Raw genomic sequence first — 23,911 nt, forward strand, 5'->3', positions numbered from 1 at the left:
CCAGGAGGACTCGCATCCTGCTGGTTTTACACACCCGCTGATCAGTGCTGCAGTGGGCGGTCCAGGTGGAGGAGCGGTCTTCAGCAGGACATCAGATCTCGACCTCATGACCAAGAAGCTGGAGAAAAGGAGCCGGCGGGACTGGGGCCGTGTCCCAACAACCTGCTTCCTCCCAGGTAAGAAGGCACATCTCAAGTCAGCAGTACTGGTTGAAGGTACATTTATTTTTTTTCCATGTTAGCATATAGAATAACTGTACGTCAGCAGCTAATGCAGCTAATGGAAATGGCAGAAGCGCAGGAAATGGAAAGTCACTAATGGAAGTTTACACGCGATTCCCCGTTAGAGCATGTTGCTCGAGACCCCCTCCCCCCACCCCACCCCCTCCCGGACTCCACCATGAACAGGTCACAGCGTCCTCACACGGATCGGCCCGCAGTCTTCGGGCGGCTCGGCCGCGAACTCAGATTCGTCGCCGTTACAAAAAATAATATTGCATCATTTCAGTAAGTGCAACTATGTCATTGGACGTAGGAAGAAAAAAAAATGGAAATACACAAAGCTTACTTTTCATGCAAGATACCAGAAGTATTTTACAGATTGGAATGATACATCGAAATATCTCCACTTAAGAAAATGCCACAAACATTCCATTCAAAGGGATGGACGAATATAAAATCTTACTGTTGGTCGAGCAATTCACGGCAGTCGCTCGGTCGGAGACCAGTTCTGAACGCGGTCCACACGACCTGGTCGCACCGCACGGTCGCCAATGATGACGATTCTACTATAACTGCATTGTTAATGTCAAGAAAAATAAATGAAATACATGTGTGTACTGTACTATCAAAAAAGATTATTTACATGTAGTGCAAGAATGACAAAAAAGAACCAGGTTCTTGTGAACAGGGTCAAAGACTGGTCAGCCTGCTTGTTCTTAAAGAATTTCACTAAAATGGACGGCGTGTACTAAAAATCCATTTCATGGGCTTTTCTTTCTACTTCTCTTAATACAAACGTATAAATAAGAAGATGCTAAATAAAGCAAAATGTTACTCTAAGGAGAACACCTGAAATTATTCGTATTTGGGGATAACTAGTCGTCTTTTACATTGGTCCATCCTGAATTGCAAACTGAGCAGCTTCGCCTTTCCTTCCTACCAAGTGGTGGGGCACCGGTGCGCTCGTGCGCTGGGCGGGACGATGCTCTTCACCACTAAGTACTGCGCAAGCGGAGAGGAAACGCGACTCGTCTCTGTACCGCGTTTCCGTGAACACGCCACAATGAAGTGGCGCCAACCAATTAAAAAGGAGCAAAAAGGGGCGGGGGAATGAGCCCTTGCCCTGCGTTCTCACACGAGCCACATGCTACGCGATGTGTGGCCTTTTTATACGCTTATTTTTAGACATTTTTGGGTTTGGACCAGGAATGACATGTGCAAACCATAAAACCCCTAAAATGTCTCAATGGTCGAACTCTGGAAAAACCTTGCATTTTCCCCAATAATTTTTAGCCTAAAAGAGCAAAAACGTTTAGTTTCGTAAAAACAACCTGGTATTTAAAATAAGACAAAGTCTGCATAATAATGTTTTTTTTTTTTTGTCAGGCATGACGCCGGACACGAAAACCCTGTTCCCAAAATCGAGATGGAGATTATGGAGACGTTACCCTAGCTGACCTCCCTCCGCTCCTGTCCAAACGAACACTGATAAAATCAGCGAACGCTCATGACCTACATCGTTAAACTGTTTCAATTCTCAATGACCTTTTTTTTCTTTTTTTACATATTTTTAATCTTTTTTTAAAATTTTTTTTTACGAAAGCAACTCCTTTACTGTTACAATAGTTTTATATCTCAAGATCAACGTCCACATATATTTTTCGTTAACCATTTACAGTAAGAAACGTGATTTAAAAAAAATTCAGGTAATAAAATGTATTAATGCTCGAGTTTTGCTGAACACTTAAATAACACATTCTCCAACAAAGGTAGAATTAGCACTTCAGTTAAAAAAAAAAAAAAACCATCCTAGGAATTCGAGTCTTGTCCCTCGAATTATGAATTTTTGAAAATGAGATAAAATCAACACTTGGGTGTATTAAATAAGATCGGATGAGAGGAGAGATTTTCCAGCTCTGTGCATAGTTCTGGGTCCACAGAGTTGGGACGGGGCAGCTGCTGGAGGCAGGAAGTGGGAGGAGAAGTGAAAAAAGGACCCAATGGCATGTGAGCCACAGGACTTCTGCTACACAGTGATTGGCTGGCGGTGTGGTATGGGTGTGGCCAGGGCCTTCCCCGCTTCCATCCCCTCCTCCTTCACCTTTTCCTGCGACAGGTGCGCTTGTGGTCAGCGTGCCAGTGTTCCTGCTGGCACTTGATGGAGCAGTAGGATGTGTTCCAGCAGCAGTGGTACATGGCCTCCTCCTCGCAGTTGTAGCACTGCGGGACACATGGTTACCGCATAGTTACCTTGGCAACACCTCGGGATCCTCTTTGTCGATGGAGGATGAAGTGGCATAAAGTTTTACTAGACTTACATGTCCTAGGGAGCATGCTCACGGGACCACCACGTCTACTCGGTTACATACCAGTGTGTTTCTGTGTATGTCGGAGCCCTCACTCACCCACTGCTTCTTCTTGGTCTGCGAGATGAGCTGCTTGTGTTGAGCCACCAACTTCTTGATCTCCTCCACGAGCTCCTCCTTGCAGCGCTCCTTCACCTGCTTGCACTTGCGCTCCATCTCTGCCTGCACTCCGGCCACGGCCTTGCTCACCGCCTGCCGCTTCTCCTCCTCCAGTTCCGTGCGCAGCTGAATCCACCAACCAATCACGTGTCACACACTTCCTCTTGTCATCCAGCTGTACCCTCCCATCCCAAAAGACACACAGTCACATACACACTGAAACAGCACCCTCACCTTCTCCAGGGCCTCCCTCACTGCCCGCTCTGTCTCGCGCTTGTTGTCCGCCTTCATCATCTCCTTGACATCATTGAAGATCTTGGTGTACTTCTCGTGGCACCGGTTCTGGCAGCTGTTGTCTCCATTGGTCTGGGTGCCCCGGTGCAGGGTTCGAGGTGACGCTGCGCTGCCCTTGCGGGTCTGGGTCGACACTGAGAACTTCTCGGGCTGACGGGGTGAGGTGGGGATCTCCTGGCTAGAGCTGACTGCCTCCACCTCTGGTTCAGGCTCCTGGGTGGGTAGCGTCATCAGGTGAGGGGCCGGCGGATACTCCCCCTCCTCCCCTGTGTGTCCCGCAAAGGACCACTCACCTCCTCCTTGGGCTCCGCTGGCTGGCCACGTCTTGCCTTCTTGGCCTTGGGCTCCTGGCTCAGCTTGAGCTGCGAGACACACCACGATGTGCCCAGTTAGAGCCGTGTTGCCACGGTTACCACACCAACAGCACCATCAATGCCTGCTTTCCCTTTTCATAGAGAGAAAAAAAATTAAAATCTGCAGATAATCCAGCACACCACCACTGTATAATTAGGCTTTGAAATTAATCGCTGACTCTAAGATGAGTGGCTAATGAACATTTTATTGGCAGTAATGCCATCTTTCTACTGAATTATGTCTCCTCAACAACATGCAAAGTTATGATTTCTCTCCTCGCTGCTCTAACGGATGCCCAGCACTCCACTGAACCCAAAATGCTCATCTCACACTAATGGATAAATGTGAACCAATACAAGCAGGAGACCTGTCACCAGTCTGTTTCAACCAGTAGGTAGCACCAGCTGAAAGAGAACGGCCACAACACTCACTTTTCTCTTCTGTTTGGTGCTTAAAGAAACACTGCTGGTAGAAGGGATGGATGTGTTTGGGCATAGGTTGCTGCCCCACCTGCTCATTGCTGGTGGATGAGATGCTTGACTCCGGATCCTCCTCTGACCGCTCCTCCATCTTGGTCTTCCACACGCGGCCCTCCCGCAGGAAGCGCTGGTACAAGGCTAGCTCCTCACAGGCCTTCTTCCAACCAGCGCTGCGCTTCACCTGCAGTTGCTGGACGCTCACCTGGATGTCCTGGATATTGTCGGCAGGGATCCAGGCCCTGGTGGGAGACAAAGGGCCTTGTTGTAAGCCTAAGGTCTTTCCCTTGAACCCTTCTGCTTACTTCTGCACCTACTCCTTAAACAAGCCAGTTTACACCAGAGTCTGTAGTTTTAGCTTTTTTTCCCAGCAAGTTCCTGATGCTTCATAATGAAATGTATATACCACAATAATTCTCACTGGACAAGTTTTTATTCCCAGGAAAGGTTCTGCTTTTGTCAAAGATATCTTCTCTGTCTTGATCTATGGCTCACCTCTGATGCTGGTGACCAAAGAAACGAACGTCCACCTGGTTGTCCTCTCTCTGTAGGACCTTGGCAGGCCAGTAGCCAAAGCCCTTCATCCTGGCCCAGACCACCTCATGACTGGGTACCTGGAAGGACAAACACACCTTTCCTGACCTGAAGATTACCTACCTTCACCGCAGGATGGTACAGAGACCTGAAAAGGCTTTTTTCAGGGGAAACTAAGACAGCACTACTGAGATCAGATCTGCACAGACCTGCTATTAGCATTATATATAAGTTTTAAGCATTACCCATCTACACATCTCCAACATTACAACAGCTGGGAAGTAAATCTAACTCAAAAGTTCTGGTAATTTCAACTTCCTTTCATATACTTGTGCAATAGGTTCTGCAAAAATCTCAGATACAGCAACAAGAAATAACTTTGTAAGGCAAATAATTTTTAACTATGACTTCTATAACTTCTATTCAGTGCTGATTGCTGACCAATTCATCCCACAGACATATATAACATTCCTCCTTTCGGTATTGATCACTGACAGTCAGGAAAACCAGATATGAGCTGTAAACACTTTGAAAGTAAGTTGAACCACGGCGGCCCCATACCCCTATTTTGTTTGAATGCTTTTTACTGCCATTTATCAGCTTGGAAGATAAATCTAGATCACATTCGCTCCACTACAGCCAGAAACTAAAATAAGAAAATATAAAAGATAAACTAGGAAACATTTATATGTTTAAAACTTAACTCTTCATAACATAAGGAGCTAGTGTATTATATGGGAGCAAGCAGGGTGGCATAGCCCTCCACAGCCCCCGTCCATCTCTGCCAATTCCTTTTACTTACACAGGGGTAGCAGAACCAGTTGTCCGGCCGGGCGTTGGACAGGTAGAAACAGTTTTTGCAGAGCTGCAGCTCATTCAGCTGAAGAAAAAACAGGGAGACACTGGCAGTCAAATCACAGTAAATGTACCTTTCGCACTATCTCACACATTTACATTGATGCTGCATAGACAATGATTGTTCTGTACTTTTTACCTCGTGACACGTGTCGCTGTACAGCATCCTTGCTATTTCAGCTTGATCGCTGTGGACTGCAAGAAAACAGTGAGTAATGCTGCACATTAATGCTTTTATTCCATTTTTAGACTGCAATTATGCTTAGTTCTATTTATTCCCCCATATACTTATAAACAAGCTGCGACTCAGTACGAAAGCCCAACGTCTTTCCCCTGGTCCCCACCTCCGAACAAGATGGCAGTGTTGTGTACGATGAGCTGAGCGTCTGCTTTGAACTCGTCGAAGCTCTTGTATTTCCCCTCAGTGAGGTTCTGCAACAGAAACACAATGACCGCCATTCTTGAGTAGCGCAGTGCAGCTATTGGCAGCTAGAGGGCACTGCCTGTGTGTGTGGCCAGGCTATGTGAAGGGGATAGCTGATTTACATTTATTTATTTAAGACACTTTTCTAAAGCGACTTCCAATGAACTCTGTGTAGTGTTATCAGCCCACACACCTTATTCATCAAGGTGACTTACTCTGCTAGATACACTACTTACACTGGGTCACTCATCCATACATCAGTGGAACACACTCTGTGTCACTCACACACTATGGGTGAACATGAACAGCATGCCTTTGGAGTGTGGGAGAAAACCAGAGCACCCAAAGGAAACCCATGCAGACACGGGGAGAACATGCAAACTCCACACAAACTGAGCAGGGCTCAAAAACCCATGTCTTCTTGCATCACCCAGGCGCTGTGAGACAGCAGTGCTACTCGCTGTGCCCCCGTGTCTTATTGCAACAGTCCTGCCTCACAGGCCCTGGTCAACCCCACTCACCTCCTGTATAGTGGAGACTTCCATCGCAGTGTGGATGAGACGCCGGTACATGGGCTGTTTGGTATCTTTGCCTTTTTTGTTCAAGTCCACAGCCTGTTTGGAAGATCAGTGGGAACAGAGAGGATCTCGATATCATTTTCAGCAGTCCAACACCTCGCATCACCCTCACAACCAACCACGCTGTGCTGGATCGAGTGGGACCCTGTTCCGGAGCACTGACCCTCTCTTTCATGCGGTTGACAATGAAACGGAGATACTTGGTCATCTCCTGCTTGTTAAGGTTCTTCTTCTTACTACCCTGTGATGAGGAGGAAAAGTGAGGAAACAGGTACATGTTTTAAAGCTCAGAATCAAGGAGCAGCCCGTCCTCACTCACACACACACAAATACACACAAGCACACACCTTGCAGATGGCACATTGCCAGTGCGAGCCGCCGTCCCTGGGCCGGCCTTCCTCGGCCAGGCAGCGCAGGTGGTACACACGGAAGCAGCTGTCGCAGGGCAGCACATCCCCCGGCTGGTGGCACTCGAAGCAGTACCAGTCATGGCTCTCGGCTTCCCAGTCCTACAAGAAAGGCCGCAGCGTAACTGGTGCCCCCCTCCGCCCCGCCCATCCAACCAATTCTGCCCATCAGGCCAATCCACATCGATGCACTACTCATCAACCCACATCTGGTATAAAGATCCACCCCTTCCCACAGAGTCTATCCCTGTCCAGTCAGACCCACCTATAGACTCCACCCCCCCACAGAAGGCTCTTCATTTCACACATACATAAATATTTTTTACATATGAAAGCTATCCTTCCTCTCCAAATTTACTGGATTTTTTTGACGACGCAGAACAGCTGTGTGTGTTCACAAGGTTGCTTCGGGTTCTGCTCCTGCAGTCATCCACAGCAAGGTCCACAGCAACCCTAACCAGACCACTGTGTACAGGACCTGACCGGTTCAGATCAACTGTTTCACTGACGTAAACAGTGTTTAAGCATAAGTAGAGCAATGGCTCTACAATGCAGCACGGCTGCCGACAGCCATCCATCACATCCTGTGGGGACTCAGCTAGGTGCCACCAATGGAAGGATTTGGGGACGCAGGAACTCGATCCCGGGGATTGGAGTTAAAATACAAACAAAAATAAAGAGTTAAATGCACTGGGTTTAGTGAGAGTCAAAAAGCTTCCTGAGGAACATCATCAAACCACTGGTGCCTTTCATGGTGTTGCGGTCGCAGTCACAGAGGAAGGAACTGGAGCAGAAGGCCTCTCCCCCTCTGTCCCCTCGTAAAGATCAAAACCGTTTTCATACCAATTTGGTACCGTGTTCTTCCTCTGCTGTCAACGTTGAAGTGAAAGGGTCTTCTTCTGATCTTCATAAACAGATTCATAAGTCTTTTTCTTTCTTTCTTTTTTTTTTTTTTAAACATCTATGGTCCCATTCACGCACATTTCCTTGTGCCACTGAGGACACGGGTTCGACAGTCAGACATCTGCAGGAATATCAGACTCATTCCAACACCGCCATCACATGTCAGGTTCAGACAGACAGACCAGTCCCAGAGAGGCACTACAGCTACAATTAGGGGAAAGAGCAAACACAAACAAACAAGCAGGCCTATCTCTACAGCACTCCAGCACTCACTCATATATGCTGGCTACAAACCTCTGTGTTGCTAGTTTATCATCTGAGCTGTTCCAAACATTCAGACCATTCTCAGCGACCTTGACAGCGTTCACTTGGGTCAAGTACTGCACTCAAAGCACAGCACCCCTCCTGGTAATTTGAACCAGCAAGCTACTGACTGCAGGCATGGTCACTAGGTGCTGTGCCACCTGCTGCCCCACATCACACATGTTGATAAGTAGCGAGTAGATATTGCCATTTCACGGTGGGCTCATTCCGCAAGAAATTAGAACCCCAAACACAGCACAGTGTGGGATTTTGACAAAGCCTGCAGTTTGGCAGGACTGTCGTCCTAAACTTCACCCCTCACCAGTGCAGCCCTCGGCTCTGACCCGTTACTTGATACATTTTATTAAATCCAGGGGCCGTGCCATGTGCATAACGGAGCTGATTTGTCACGGAATGTTGTTAGTAAACGGAATAAGTGAAAAATGAAAGTAAACATACCCTTACCTTACTCCCTTCAGCCATCTGCTCCTGTGATAGCAAGTGATCCAAAGAAACACTGTTTTAAAATCCTGCTATGACAGTGACTGTCTGAGGGGGCTTGCAGAGAGGACACCTGTAGTCCAACACGTGTGTGTAGCTAAGTGTGTGAGCACGCACGCACAAGTAGGTTAAGGGACTACACTTCCCGGAAATCCTAGAGAAGACACGCCTGTACAGGAATTCTGGGAATTGTAGTCAATTTCCCTGAGCACAGTACGACTGTTGAAGCACATCTTGACACTGCAACCAATATGGCCTCTTCTTACATCAAGATCAAAGGCAGGCACCAAGAAGAGCACTACAGTTCAGCTGAGAATAATCTCCTGCATCTAGAACTTTCCACAACTCCACCCTCCTACACACTAAGAGCCTCTTGCTCTTGCAGAGAGAAGATGAAACTTCTGCATTATCTTCTGTCTACTGATCTGCACAGTGAAGCATCAAGTTCTAATGGAAAAAGTAGTAATTCTCTAGTGTACCTCATTTGTTTCTGTAAACATACTCATTCGATATCCCGAAGTAAGATTTTTAATTATTTACCTTTCGCTTTCCTCCAAAGTGCCTTAAAATGTCAAGTTTGTACACTGAGGTATTTACAGTGATTTATACTTTTATACAGCAGGACAATTTTTTTTTTTTTTTTTTTTTTTATTAATTCAAGGCAAGTACCTCGATCAAGCGCACTTGGGTGGGAGTGGGGATTCAGAACCGAGTCTTTCAATTACAATGCAATGGGACTACCCTCTACACTACCTGTTATCAACTATGGGAATGATTCAGGAGTGAAAAGGAGAATTCATATATTAAAAAATAAACAAAAAAAATACTCAAAACATGATTAGCCTCCATTCTAGCAAACAATAGTCCTTCTAAAAAGTTTTTTCCCGCCTACTCGTAGGCCCACGGGGGCGGTCAGTCTTTGCTCTTACCATTTCGTCCCCAGGTAGCCAGTAGCCCTCCTGCTCGATGCCGGCCTTGGAGCCCTTGCAGCCCACTGTGAGGGTCTCCACCACCAGGCCGTCCTTCACAGCTAAGGCCAGCTGACGGGTAGTCTCCTTGGGGTGGATGCCAAACACACGGCTCAGGTACCTGGAGAGTGGACAGACGGACAGCGTTTGTGTGTGTGCGCTTGTGTAAAACACAGTGGGCAACGAGGGATCTCAAACAGCCATTTTCCTCCTAACTTTGCTCCATTTCCATAAGGACTGTGGTACTCGTACTCACTGCTGATCTCTCAACCACATATCATTTAAAACACGACTAAAGAAGAAATCGCGCAGTCAGGTGGTCACGTCCTGGTTTTTCAGCAATGCTCCGCCCAGCTCTTTGACGAAACCGTTTCCAATCTGCTCATCTACATGCCTCGTTCCACTGATCACGGAACGCTTTTGTTGGCTGCATTAGTGCGAACAGATAAAAATCACACTCTGAAAGATTAAAGCTCATTTTCCATTCCCACACACACATCTGACCCCCTTCTCAGCCACACTGAGACAGCCGTAATATCCTCTCAACTTCTAATAAAAGGCTCTAAAACAACCTGACAGCTCAGTAATGCCTCAATTTGTTGCGCTGCCTTATCACCACGGTAACAGTTGTCCCTTGGTGTCTGATGACCCAGGTCTTAAATCCGAGACAAAAATGGTAAAAAAAAAAAAAAAAAAAAAAATTTTTTTTTTTTCTTAAATTATTTCAAAGGTAAGGTTCATGAGAATGATTGCACACGTGATCAGTCCAGAACCATTTATATCATCATTAGAAAGTAACTTACTTTGAAATTCGGTCCATGTTTGCAATTTGTTTCTGATTGCGGATGACTTCGATGGCCGTCCACATGTGCTGGACCACCCTAGGGTCTGCCTGCCTCTTCTTCACAACTCGCGACATGATCTCCTTATTCATCTGAGCTGTGGAAAACAACAGAGTGCAGTCACTCACGTGTCTGTCTTCTGCTCCGTTTTGTCACCCTTGGCAAAATTTTCTTTTCTCACATTATTTCATCTTAATTACCACAAACGTGTGGTTAATAGATTTATAAACATTATGGTTGCTGCCAGCCAACTCAGCAAACCAGAACACCAAATAGTCAAAACTAAAACCATATATTTTTTAAAAAATCATCATCACGGAAAACGTTAAAGAAATAATAGTGATTTGACTCACGGAATTTAACCCCCCCCCCCAAATAAAAAACCGCAATAAAGATAAAACTGTTATAAAAGTGACAAAGTATTCTAATCTACTGTTAACTATGTCAATGCCACGGAAAATCAAAGAATCTCAGTCACCACTTTCATTAACAATTACAGTTGTCAATCAAACACAACTGTTTGAAGACAAAGACATTCTCCCCAAAAAGACACATTTTTTTCACATTTTCTGAAATATGTGCCCAAGGCAGACCAAACGACCTGTGCTTACCCTTCAAACATACTGATGGTAGTAAAAAACACACACACAGAATAGTGTGACCACCTTAATTTAACTTATTTCCACAGTGTTTACAGCTTGTGTCTAGCATTCCTGAGTCTCAGTGGCAGGTATAAAAATTAAGAATGTTGTGTATGTTTATGGGATTAATCAGCATATTTTGATTTTCAGTCATTTTAGATTAGTTTTAATCTAATAAAACTAAATGAATACAAATGTTCTAAGTTTTACAACATCATCCATTCATTCTTCTTAACCTCTTGTCCTAATGCGCAGTCACAATGGACCAGAGCCTATCACAGGAGCATACATGTGAGGCGTGGTACACTCTAGAGTACTGCAGAAATATTTTCACATTACTTATTCATTTTTTACTGAGACCTCTTCCCAAGGTGATTTATAATGTTAGGTTTGTACAATGAGCAAACTACAATGATTCACCCATTTATACAGCAGGGTGACAGTGACTTCATCATTTCAGGATCATAATCTTGATCAAGGGTACTACAGCAGGACTGAGGACTTGAACCCGACTCCTATCCATTGTAAGGCAACTGCTCTAATGAATATGCCACCCACTTCCTCTTTACTGTAAATGTAGACAAAATCTGAAAAAACTGATACCACGAAATTGTTCTAGACCTGGGGAGACCTACACGAGTCAAGAGATAATTTCATGACACAGGGAACCGACAGTACTATTTTTCAGTCCCATATGGAGAAGAATTTACTGGAGAACAGTTACTGATTAGTGTTGAAGTCCAACACTTGTCATAATTATCACGTTAAAGGTGGAGAACCACACAAGTAGCTCAGACTTTACACTGGAGAAGCTCAGGTAGAACCAGATGCTCCAGGAGCTTCATCCTTCTCATCAGACTAATACCTCACTTATGTGATCCAGCCCAAGAATCAGTTTCATTCCTGGTGTGAATTATTCACTCATCAGTGTGTCAATGGCGCAAGGCTCTGTAACAGCACTACAACGCAAACCGAGAGGAACTGATGAAGAAAGTGACGATAACCAACCCCTAGTCTCCATGCTCTCATCACCGCTCCGGGAGACACAAAATTCTACAGCTCTTCCAGACTACTGGTGTGCTGTTTCTCCCCTTCCTTCTCCTCTGATTGATTCATTTAAGCCAGGAATTGGTCTGGGCCCATCCTGCACCCATGCTCCAGGTAAGGTCAGTTATCTAAATTGCTGTTTTTTTTTTGTTTTTTTTTTTTAAAAACACACACCACATTATAGAAACCATTCCAAACAGGAAAAGGTACTAACCAGCTTCTTTAGCTATGTGTATAGAAGTATAGAAAATTTAGTGATAAATTATACTGTGTGGCAGAAATTCTGAACATCTTTATTCATCCCTTCAATGCAATTCAAGAATCTTCAGGTGGATGGTGAGGATCCTATGAGCCACCTGTACCCAGGTGTCCTGTTCCTAACAGATCACACTTATGGTGCTGAGGACTTCACTAGTTGTGAAAGCCTGCCAAGACTGAGGAAGTACTAAGTGTGAGTGTTGACGTGACGCACTGCTACACACTAAATTCCTTGTGGTGAGTGTCTCCTCTTAACGGACACTCAATGTGTCTTTTCCTGTGACCTTGTGCTTTGAGCTTAGCGGTCCCTCACATCATCAATCCTGCACTTTATGGGAGGCGTCACATAACCCCTTACCTAGGCTCCTAAGAGGATCCCAGTTTCTGATCTTTCTTATTTGCTTCTTCTGTAAGTTCTGTGGCCTAGTTCTGTGATGCCTTCTTCACAGGAGTCATTTTGGCCTCTGAGGCTCTCGTGCAAAACCTTCTCTAGGTGTGCTGACCTGCTCCTCATCTCCTAACAAGGCCTTGGCTCCTAGACGCCACCTTTAAATAGCGATCAGACGTTAGTCAAACACCAGCGTTTCCATCCACCCTATTAGACCCAACGTCTTCCATCCACACACTGTAAGCAGCCGTTATTTGGACAACATCCATGAAACGATACATTTCTCACAACTCATTCAGTTTTCAGTTTGCTTTACTCAACTATTTCCACTATGAAAACCTGCAAATATCTTAACTGACAAAATTACAATGGAATAGTGTTGAATCCTGAGAAAAAAACACTCACTTTCTGCACTTAGTCCAACATGTGGCCCCCAATCACATATCATATTGCAGAGTACAGAATCCCCAATTCGAGCAGCAAAACAACTCGAGATTCCTTCATACTATGTTCTTTCATAGGCTGGCACTTTATTCACCAGGTAAACTCATAAGGAGGAGAAATGCACCGTATGAAAATGGTCCTTATTTCCACAACTGGTGATCTGATGCTTGTAAAAGCACCTGGTTTTAGTATCTGTGCTGCCAAATGAGCCCAATTCATAGACTAAAGGCCCTATACTGGATTTTTTAATTGGTGTGCATGTGCATGATTGCTCTGTGATAGACTGGCGTCACCTCCAGGCTGTACCCTGTCTCACACCTTAAGCTTCCAGGACAAGCTCTGGACCAGCATGAGCCTACACTGGGCAAGTGATTATCCATAATGTATGGATGGATGGATATTATAATATGATGTGCGAAAAAAGCCGGCTGGCAGGACACGCGGCATGCCATCCCTGGGGTTCGTTTGTTATCGCGATATTCTCAAGTCCCATTCTGTTGGCGCGAGCCGTGCGCGCTGTCTCCAAGGCGACTGTCGCGACATACGACGTACACCTAGAGCCACACCGATTGGCACAAGTCCAGGGTGTTTTGTCGCGTTTCAAACCCGTGGTTAATAACTTTCATATTTTAAAAGAAATGCAAATAAAACAGACAGCTCTTAAGAGTAACGCTTCGATGTCGCCTTAGACTAACTTCATATTCAAGCCTGAACTGAAATGATTGTTCAGGTTTTCGATAATCACCGCACGACTTCTTTCTGAGGGTCCTGGGTTATTTGGGAAAGCCCTGGGGCCCGGGGAGAGACGTAGATTGCGGACGTGTTCATGCCGCAGAAAGGCTCTCGTTTCCCGGCCTCCGTGTTCAGGAAAGCCCGTGGCTTCCCCAAGGCCTCGTCACCGTTTCTCACGTCGCCAAATACGGTTCGGCTGGCCGTCCTCGTCCCCGCGGAACAACCGGGTGTCACGCCGACATTTAATACAAAAACGGCAGTTCCGCGACCCGGTGCAGCAGAAACGCCGGAGATGAGCACCTGTGTGGCTGTGTGTGCTGTGTGACCCGAGTGAGCCGAGCTGCGGAGCGGCGACACCGCCGACGAGCCCGTCTCCTCCGCTCAATCCATAAATACTCAACTCCGACAGTAAATTCCGCTTTAAATCCTTCTGTTCGTCGCATCAGAGTTATGACAGAAGCGAGGTAGGGGGGTTTTAAGGAGCAGGGGAGCCCTCATTCCGACATCAACAATAGTAATAGTGGAGGACGCCATGTTAACGGTCCTCCATGACAGACCGTCTCGGCTCTTTTCGCTCCATTCCCTCGACTCGCTACACTGCATTTACCACGGTAACGCAGCAACTCCCTGACAGCGGCGCGGTAACGCGGCGCGAAGTGTGGCTCTCTAACTCACCTCGGTGACCGCTGCTGCAACACACCGGCTGCTCTCTCACATCATCCGCCCACTGTTACAGTCTCTGTCTCTCCGGGAGCGACTCGGCGGAGCGGCGCGGCGCGGCGCGGCGGGGCGGGAGCGCGAGCGGGCGCGGGAGAGCTGGAGGCCGAGCGCCGTCTGTCAATCCGCCTCCCCGCTCATCATCACGCACCGATCACCACACACACGCTCACTGATCGTTACACAGCTCACGCACCGGTATTCACACTCCGATCATTACGCGCGGCAGGTCACCAGTGAGCGATCACAGCGCGGTCAGCACTCCTACACGCAGCGAGCGCAGGATGATCGTGACACTGACCATCACGCGCCGACGAGAAGGGTGGCGGGCTCGCGATCCAACGTTCCTGGAGCGGAGACGCTTCTCGAGACGGGCACGCGGGGCACGCGTCGCGCGCCGATCGTCAGCTAATGACGGACTGATGGCGCCAACAGTTAATGGAGCAACGCGACAGTCGCTGCCGGCGGAGTCCGTTTCCCTGGATTCTTACGGCCCCATTGCACTGTCCTGACACAGTGTCTGTTGGGAAGACAAAAACTGCCTGCTTTCTATAATAAAGTGTGCGCAACAGTTAAATTATTTAGCATGGTACATTTTATTTGCGTTGCATATGCATGGCGCATGTTCTCTGGCAGATCCAGGGACAAGAATGCCAAATCAGTGGTGTCTGAGATTTGCATACCAATAAGGCCTTTTACAGTTATGCGACTTACAATGTTGCCTTCTTTTTTTTAAAAAAAATACCCATCATTTATGTAGCAGGGTTTTACTGGAGCACTTTAGGGTAATTACCCTGCTCAAAGGTACTACACAGCTGGAGGTGGGACACGAACCTACGACCTTTGTGTTTATTGCCACCGGTTTTAACTACTACGCTACCAGATGTCCGACATCTATAGTTTTATTGATTTAGCTGATGCTTTTTCTCCCAGTAACAAATTATTCGCTTGTTTGGAGTTGACATAAGCTATTTGTCCAGGCCAGGGTGACTTACAGCAATGTAACACACGCACTGAGGGCAGTTCAGGGCTCCACTTGAAACACGTCTTTGGACTGTGGAGGAAACCCACGCAAGCACGTGGTGAACATGCACACTCCACGCTGACCGAACCGGTTTCAGAACGCAAGTCTGAATGCCGAGGAGGTGCGGCGGGGCACCAGCGCTACCTGCTGTTCCGCCACATTGCCTTTGTAAGCTTTACATCGTGTGCGCGCTGCTTCCTTGTATTTTCTTTCCGTAATTGTTTTTGGGCTTTTCCATGCGTCCCTGAAATAAGAACACAGAGGGACTCCGTTCCTGTGTTAATTCTCGCTCTCCTCACGTGACGTGCTGATGGGTTCTGTCCCGAGCTCTTTGTTTAGCATGCCTTATTAAATGGCACGAAAAATTATGGAAATGCTGAGCAGAACAATCTGGGCGGCACGCTGTCCATTTTTCACACCTACACCTTTTTTCACTCTTTATGCTGCAGAAGGAGCGACCCCTGCTGGTGATCAACCTGTACAATTTTCGCGCGCGCGCGCGCGTGTGTGAGAGAGAGAGAGAGAGAAAGAGAGCGAGAATCAACTTCTTATTCCCTGAGTGTCTGTCACACATGACAGCTTTTAACTGGGAATTATTCTACATTTACTTTTCTCTCAAGAAGAGCTCAGTAACTCCACCCCAGAGTAGAGGCAGAGATGTAACAGGATCCAGGACGTATATGGGACCATAAAGAATTTCTAGAAACTTCCTATGGGTGGAGCCCAAAGACACGCAATAAAAGACGACCTCGTCCGGCAACAGGCTGCCTGAAATACTGAGTCGCGACACGCCCTTTTCGCTTAAAATATTAAAATCTGTGGTCAGTTATTTGTGTGAACTGAATGAAAGGCTACATTATGGTACACCTCACTTACCATCCAGTTACTCGCATCATGGATGCACAGTGTGATGAGCATGTAAATATTAATTTCCCACCCAGTGGTTTGCAATACCTGGGGAAGTGAGTCACTCGGTTTCTGATCCGCTGTTTGAACAGCCTTTGTTATGTAGCTGAAACAGATACAACAGATGCTCATCCACATGCGACACTATTTGCTGTACAATGACAATAAGGACTAATAGTGCGATCATACAGCTGTATGAGATACTGCATTGGTATCGCATTCAAAATAGATGATAATGTCCAGGTGTGACACCTTGTTACTCTTCCTTGAATGCGATCCTGTTTGGTGTGTACATGGAAAGAGGTTTTGCAAAGATTTAATACATGGCAATGAGGACATTATGAGATGTGTGTGTGTGTGTGTGGGGGGTTGTATAGCGGGTGTGTGAAGAGCACTGCTGGCAGCACATGAGGGCAGTTAGGAAATGGGTCCAATTTCCAATTCATTGCTTGAAGTTTTCATTTAAATCCAGCTCTCAGGTCTGAAGGAGCAAACACACAAGCCTCGTGAACCCGGGGCCAGTCTGGCAGCATCCCCTCTGGTCCTCAACATTGCCTAATGACTAGCTGTCCCCAAATGACCGCTCCTAGCGTGGGACTTGCATCACTACCTTCAAACAAGGCTTTGCTGACTCAGCGTTGAGGCCAATGAAGCAGATGTAACTGTTTCTTTTGAGCATCTCGTTGGCACAGCATGTGAGCAGTATCTCCACGGAGACACCAGCGATTGGTGGGTGACCATTATCTCCACAAAGTGATCTTGAGGCCAGCAGATAACAATATCTCCATGGAGACATTCTGAGCTCAGTGGGTGACCATCATCTCCATCATGAAATCTTGATCTCTGTGTGTGACCAACATCTCCATGGTGAGATCTGGAGCTCAGCGGGAGATCATGTCTGGTGAGATCCCGAACTCAGTGAGTTACCATCGTCTTTATGAAGAGATCATGCACTCTGAGGGTGACCGTTGTCTTCACAGTGAGATCCAAAGCTCTGAGGGTGACCACAATCTCCATTTAGAGGTTCTGAGCTCACAGGGTGACCATTGTCTCCATGGTAAGATTTTGAGCTAAAGCTGAATTTTGTATTGATGAGTTGTGTACCAATAACGCACCCCTTTAACAGCGCAACATACGTTGAATACAATGTTAGAAGCATATTTTCTACAATTTGAGGACATCCATAAGGAAATGTGATGCGTTATGAGAATTCAAACTACAGTGAATACAATTTTATATAATGAAAACAAAATTCCATATAACACTTTTAAAAGCAGCTTCTCAACATACAACTATACCATATCATATGATACAGTATGATAATTTAGTTGCAAAAAATAATGAGGACAAATTTCAGTGAACAAAAAGTTACAGTAACATCAACAAAATTAAACAGCCAACTAACATGATTATAATAAAAATAGTAAAATAAATGCTGAGAAATAGTATGGGAGTATAGTATATTAAATCTGATAGTCATAGTGAAACTGAAAAGTGATTTAGTATTAATAGGAACAATAGTAAGCAGATATGAATTCCAGTATAATTTCAAATGCATGAGGTGGTACAGCAAGTAGCGCTGCTGTCTCACAACACCTGGGTGGTGCGAGAGGACACGGGTTCGTTTTCTCGCTCAGTCTGAGGTGGAGTTTGCATGTTCTCCCCGTGTCTGCTTGGGCTTTCTCCAGGTGCTCTGGTTTCCTCCCACACTCCAAAGACATGCTGCTCAGGTTCCCCCATACTGTGTGAGTGACACAGAGAGAGTGTGTTCCACTGATGTATGGATGAGTGACCCATTGTAAGTAGTGTATCTAGCAGTGTAAGTCACCATGGTGAATAAGGTGTTTGGGCTGATAACACTACATAGAGTTCATTGGAATTCGCTTTGGAGAAAAGCATCTGCTAAATAAATAAATGTAATGAGAATGTTAACAATCTGCAGAATTTTTCTGCCAAAGTTCTCACTAAACAGTGATGATTATTTCTTACTATATACATTTATTGTAGTTTGTACTGCAGTCTGTGACATTTATTCCTGTTCAAGGTTTAAGCATTTCGCTGGAGTCACTTATTAATCTGCGAGATGATTTGTAGTTTGTTGAATTCTTAGAATACGAGCCACTGACTGATCATTAATGTCTTTAAGCACCGCTTTAGTGATGGAACGTTGTTCTGGCATCATCTCCCCTTGAGCGACAGGTTCTGAACGCAGCTGAAACATGCTAAACATCTGACAAATTCTCCCCTGTGGGTCTGAACAGTGCAACTGAAGACCCTTCTGGGCTCCCGCTTCCATAAATACTCTAAAAACTGCATTCCCCAGAGGGGCTGTGGCGTCGGGTTCGAGTCAGGCACAGAGGGTGATGTCTTAGTCTTAAACCATCTTTCATACGACATCTGTATATAACATTGTTACATGCAGATAAAAAAAAAAATCTGTACAGTAGTAGTAGTAGTTGAGGGTGCAAACTGAAAAAGGAATCATTTCCTGCTCAAGGCCCATGAGGGGCTCTGCTGTTGTGCCCTTGAGCGAGGTGAGCTTCAGCAGTACCCACACGGGTATGAGAAAAATCACTGTGGATAAAAGTGCCAGCTAAACAGCGGAACAACACTCTGAATTTAAAAATTAATGATCGGCTCTAGTCTCTTTCAGAAATTCTTATTTAATAATTTGTCCAGTAATTTGGGTTTCGGTCCAGTTGAGAGAACCTTATAAAGACTAAGTGTGAAGGACAAGCCTGGTTAGCTGGACCGATGCCCCCTGGGTGCGGCGTCGCTCCGGCCCATGAATAGGAGCAGTGTTATCAGAGGGTACGCCGTGTCCACACGCACCCGAACCCCCCTATTGTTCACAGTCATTATCAAGTCGGCTCATCTGCCTGGTGGCGCCGGGCCAAAACTCCGGGAACTGGCTGACGCCGACAACAGTTTGGACATTTTCACAGAGACCTGAAAATATGCTGTTCAAAAGCATACGAAAATAATATTTTAAAAGCACACAGGAGCATAGAGTGGGCAAATGCTGGCAAAATGTGGCAGAATGGGCTCATGAAGAAATTAATAGGGCTTCTGTTACATTATTCACTGGAGAGGTGTCTGCATTTGGACAGATGTAGTCATACATGACTATACAGTGTATATACACACACACACACACACACACACACATTTTCAGAACCGCTTGTCCCATACGGGGTCACGGGGAACCGGAGCCTACCCGGTAACACAGGGCGTAAGGCCGGAGGGGGAGGGGACACACCCAGGACGGGACGCCAGTCCGTCGCAAGGCACCCCAAGCGGGACTCGAACCCCAGACCCACCGGACAGCAGGACCGTGGTCCAACCCACTGCGCCACCGCACCCCCTCTACAGTGTATATATATAGATATATATATCCATGTAGACCTATGCAGATACTCTATATACCACAACTGAAACTTTGGTCCTCATTCATTCTTCTGCCTTTCCAGCGCAGCTGGGGTCTGGAGCCCATCGTGGAGGCGCAGGCCACGGGTCTGGTACACCCTGGACAGGACACCATCACAGTTCAGTGGTACATACACTTAATCACTCATAAGTGTCCTACTAGAGTGGGATGGGTTAAGGTGTTAAGAGCCACTGGACACGTTTCTGTGGATTCAAACCCCACTCCTGATGGCTTCCTGGTTCGAGTATGTGGAAGTCAGCATTACCATCCTCATGATTTTTCTGGTAAATATGAGGTAGAACATAGGATGGCCTTTACAAGGGAGGTCTTGACCATCGGCCCCCTTCTCAGAGTCATGGTGAGCCGGAGCCTTACCCAGCAACACAGGGCACAGGGTTGAAGGGGGAGGGGACACACCCCGGACGGGACGCCAGTCCGTCGCAAGGCTCAAACCCCAGACCCACCACACGGCTGGCACTGACCAAACCTGCCGCACCATCACGCATCCCCTACCTTGAACTAATACAGTGAAAATTACCCTGCTGTTTAAATGGGTAAATTGTTGTATGTTAGTGCACAAAGACATGTTGTTTCAGAAAAATACATTTTAATAAATAAATTGTTGTTACATATGTAGATTTGCATAGAACTGAATAGATGTACTTCCTGGGCCAAATGCTTTGCCCTCAGATGTTGAGGTCTTCATTTTTCATTTAAATTTTTTGTCATGTATTGTTTTGCAGTCCACACCGATAGCATCATCAGTCTGGGACGTCTTGAATGCAAATTACATATTTTAGAGATGATCATCTTTTAAAATGCACACCTAAACAGGCCTCCATTCTCTTATATAGGCTTCCCATCGGAATTCAGAGACAACGGAGCCCTTAAGTGCAGCGTAATCCAATCCCAGTCTCCTTTCGGTGAAACGGTGAACTCTTTACCCCAGCGATCATTCTTGGCCAATATCCAAAACTTTTTAAAGTGTTTTTCTGAGAGGTAAAGTTAGGCGTGTTTTGGGCACCTGGTAGTGTCATTGTTATAGGTGCTGTCTTTGGACGCAAAGGTTGCAGGTTTGAATCTCAGATAAATTACCCTTGAGCAAGGTACTTGCTCTAGTAAAATTACCCAGCTGTGTAAATGGAGAAAAGTGTCGTGTAATTGTAATATTTCGGAGTAAGCCGTGGAAAGGCATGTGTTTCTGGTACTAGAACGGACCTCTTCACGCTGACACAGGTGGCTGATCATTATTTTTGAATTCAGAAAATTGTGTTAATACGCTCTATAACTGTATAAATAGATACGTTGTTATGAGCATACACACGTATGGATGTACGGTGCTTTGAAATAACACAGAAGAACTCTAAGGAGGCCTGGACTGAGCCTGGAAGATGGGAGAAATACTCCATCTTTACCAGAAGGGGACGCTGTTACTTCAGCCCAAGCACGCATTCTACACGCTCACACACACACAGTGTGTGTGGTGCTCTGGTGGGGTAGTAATCCGGCCTCCTTCTGCGAAGCCGCAGCCAGATCCCTCCTTTTGCAGCGAGAGTCTCACTATGCAGCTGGTCTGAGCTTCAAACCTGCGGTGTTTCGGTATTTTGGGCGAATGAGGAGAGACGCTCAGAATCCGGAAGTACCCGTAGTAACCAAATCAGCGGCAGAATATAAATGAGACCGTCCAGTCATCTTTAAATTAGCTGAATTTTAAAGTATGAAACACACATTACATTTAGAAGTAGTGCCAGAGTGAGGGACAGCAGGGTGGCACAGCGGGTAGCACCGCTCCCTCTCAGCGCCTAGGCTGTATGTTTGGAGATGGATTTGAATCTGGCTCACTCAGTGTGTAGCTTGCACGTTCTCCATGTGTTCACACAGGTTTCCTGCAAATGCTCTGGTTTCCTCCCAGAGTCTAAAGGTATGGGTTTTAGGCAGAATGAGAACTCTAAATTGTCTTCTCTGTGTGTGATTGCCCTGTTATGGACTCCCATCATGCATGGGCTCTACCCTGCCTCACACCCTGTGCTTCTGGGATAGGCTCCAGACCACCACGACCCTGTGCTAAACAACGGATGGATAAATAAATTCTGTCTTGAATGTGCTCAGTTTGACTTTGTGACATTAGATATAAAAAATAATTTCTAACTCCTCTCATTCCCTTAAATACAGATGGCGTATCAATAGAGGCAATTTAGGGAAACGGAAAGATTTCAATCTGTGCATTTAAGGTGTTGCTCCTGCATAATTGACGCAAAATATATTTTTGTTGATATGTTTGGATGTAAGCAAGAGTACCTCAGAGCCATTGTTGTGCCGAGCGGCTCTTTCTGCAGCTGTCCACTCTTCTGCACCGCTTCTTCCAAACATGTTTATCTCCTAATTTAATCATCGGCTTAAATGAGTCGCGGGGACGCCTTTCTCCCCGCGCTTTCTAAGAGAAAGACTGCTTTCAGGGGGGCCGGGGTCACGTCCTGTCACATCTCTAACATACACCCATGTCCAGATTCAGTGACGGCCCAAACCTGGCTGCACTGGACCCCCAACCCAGATCTAAGGTGAAAGGTTACGCAGCCGTTTGTGATTATTCATGGTGCCTGCGGTCAGTTCCGTGCGGTCAGGTGAACTCAGTGAGCCGCACCGCTTGTCGGGGGCGGGGCGCCAGTTCTCCGGAGGCTTCCGTAAACGGTGAAGTGAACTGTGAAAGTCACCACGCTGTTTACAGACAAGTTGCCGACGCAGCCGAGGGCTCTGAATGTCAGCGGCGTCTTCCATGTCACCGTGTGTGTGTCGGTGAAGTTGTGCGTTGACTCAGTCGCTCGGTGCCAGACTCCTTCCGCGTGCGTCTTATCGATCACTGTGACGTGGGACTGCTGAGCTCACAAGCGTCAAATGTCACCGAAGATAGAGTAGCGGCAGCAAGTTGAACTGGGACTTACGTTTCACCTGGTGTCTTTTCAGAGTGATAAATGTCAGATTTTGGGAGTGAGCCGAGGTACAACAGCCCAGCTTGCCCCTTCCTGGGGTCAGCACACCTGCTTCTGTGAGCCTCCTCTGGATCGTCGCTGTGCTGCCTGTGCTCTCCTGCTGTTGCATTCAGAGTTTGGGGTGAAATATCTGCAGTGTGACAACATCATGCCCAATTTGAAACGCTCTGTAAACGGACAGTTCCACGGGAAACCGTCCCATGTCCACAGACTGCCCCTCGGTTCATTCTGGGGGACACCACTCAACATGCAGGCCCTGCACCCCTTCCTCGGGTTCCGTTTCCCTCAGGATCCCGGTACCTCGCAGGGAAACAAAATCTCATCTCTCACTGTCTGGCCTCCCACGATTATGACATCGTCGCCTCCCTGCATGGTCCTATGGGGCTGGGACCCCCCCCAGTTACTGTCCCCTAACTTTACTCTGTTCCTTCTGCTGTGGATACAAATTGATGTCCTTCTGTTACAGAAAACATGTGAAGCCTTGAGGGATTCAAACCCGTGGCAATCAGACCTCTTTTGGACTGCTAGGGTCCTCGTGTCCCTTGAGCCCTTTCCTCATGTCCCTTGATCCCTTTTGGGACTCCGGTCCCTTTACCTGGAAACCATGAACAGCAGTTCACCACACAAATGTCTTTTTTTTGAGCTACACATGTGGCGTCAAAAGCTTTATTCTCTCCACAACTGCAGCGCACATTTTACTGTAAGGTTTCATTTACGTGTATGTTCATATTTACTCATTATAATATGGGTTCACTGATCATCATTTCCACGCCAACACACGAGCCCTTTATTCACAGCGTGATGTAAAGAAAAAGGAACAAAAACCCCAAGCCAATAGCCTCTCTATCCTAGAGCGCGTAAAGGATGCGTAAAATCCATGGAAATTATTTTCGTATACACTGCAGCGGGTTTCTTTAGGGGTAATTGTAAGAAAATAATTTTTTGCGTTAAATAAATGCACACCACGATGCCAAACTGTTCAATTTACAACCTACGAAATCATGTATGCGCGGTGTAGACTAAACTTGAGGAGTGAACCGGAGGAACGACTTGAGCCACGGAGAAGCGGCTCTCTGTGGGTCCGAAGCGCGTCCCCCTTCCTTTGACGGCCCTGACGGAGGGTAGTTTGGGGGAGCGGGGGTGGGGGGAGCATCTCTCTCTTCGAGCGCGTAAACTCACAGCTCCGCAGCCGCGCGCGTCGGGACGGTGCGCTCG

The 23,911-nt window shown here is 46.5% G+C and overlaps 1 protein-coding gene across 6 annotated transcripts; it reads right to left on the reverse strand.

The window, feature by feature from the left end:
* Nucleotides 1–203: 203 nt before the first annotated feature.
* Nucleotides 204–14,771, reverse strand: zmynd11 (zinc finger, MYND-type containing 11). Of its 6 annotated transcripts, none has more exons than XM_018757718.2 (16): nucleotides 14,311–14,769; nucleotides 10,087–10,222; nucleotides 9,245–9,404; nucleotides 8,274–8,303; nucleotides 6,549–6,710; nucleotides 6,365–6,442; nucleotides 6,145–6,237; nucleotides 5,544–5,631; nucleotides 5,339–5,394; nucleotides 5,147–5,224; nucleotides 4,306–4,424; nucleotides 3,845–4,052; nucleotides 3,274–3,342; nucleotides 2,921–3,193; nucleotides 2,627–2,812; nucleotides 204–2,441 (listed from the first exon to the last, which is right to left on the reverse strand). In XM_018757718.2, exons 2-16 carry the CDS (start codon nucleotides 10,215–10,217, stop codon nucleotides 2,319–2,321), a joined length of 1,854 nt encoding a protein of 617 aa, XP_018613234.1. In that variant the 5' UTR covers nucleotides 10,218–10,222; nucleotides 14,311–14,769; the 3' UTR covers nucleotides 204–2,318. The 6 variants fall into 6 exon arrangements, with proteins under 6 accessions (XP_018613234.1, XP_018613235.1, XP_018613237.1 ...); XM_018757719.2 differs by having other exon boundaries at nucleotides 2,319–2,441; nucleotides 14,654–14,771; XM_018757721.2 differs by having other exon boundaries at nucleotides 2,319–2,441; nucleotides 10,087–10,217; nucleotides 14,311–14,771.
* Between the last annotated feature and the right edge of the window lie 9,140 nt (nucleotides 14,772–23,911).

Source organism: Scleropages formosus, chromosome 7, assembly GCF_900964775.1.
Source record: "Scleropages formosus chromosome 7, fSclFor1.1, whole genome shotgun sequence".
NCBI classification, from domain to species: domain Eukaryota; kingdom Metazoa; phylum Chordata; class Actinopteri; order Osteoglossiformes; family Osteoglossidae; genus Scleropages; species Scleropages formosus.

Bases quoted from the DNA above. Each gene is read 5' to 3' on its own strand.
- zmynd11 (XM_018757718.2), bottom strand. From the start codon at position 10,217: ATGAATAAGGAGATCATGTCGCGAGTTGTGAAGAAGAGGCAGGCAGAC. The intron at 6,711-8,273 runs GTATGTTTACTT...CCTTTCTTGTAG, and splicing joins CTGAAGGGAGTAAGGTAAGG to GACTGGGAAGCCGAGAGCCA. The intron at 5,225-5,338 runs GTAAAAAGTACA...TTTTTTCTTCAG, and splicing joins ACAGCGACACGTGTCACGAG to CTGAATGAGCTGCAGCTCTG.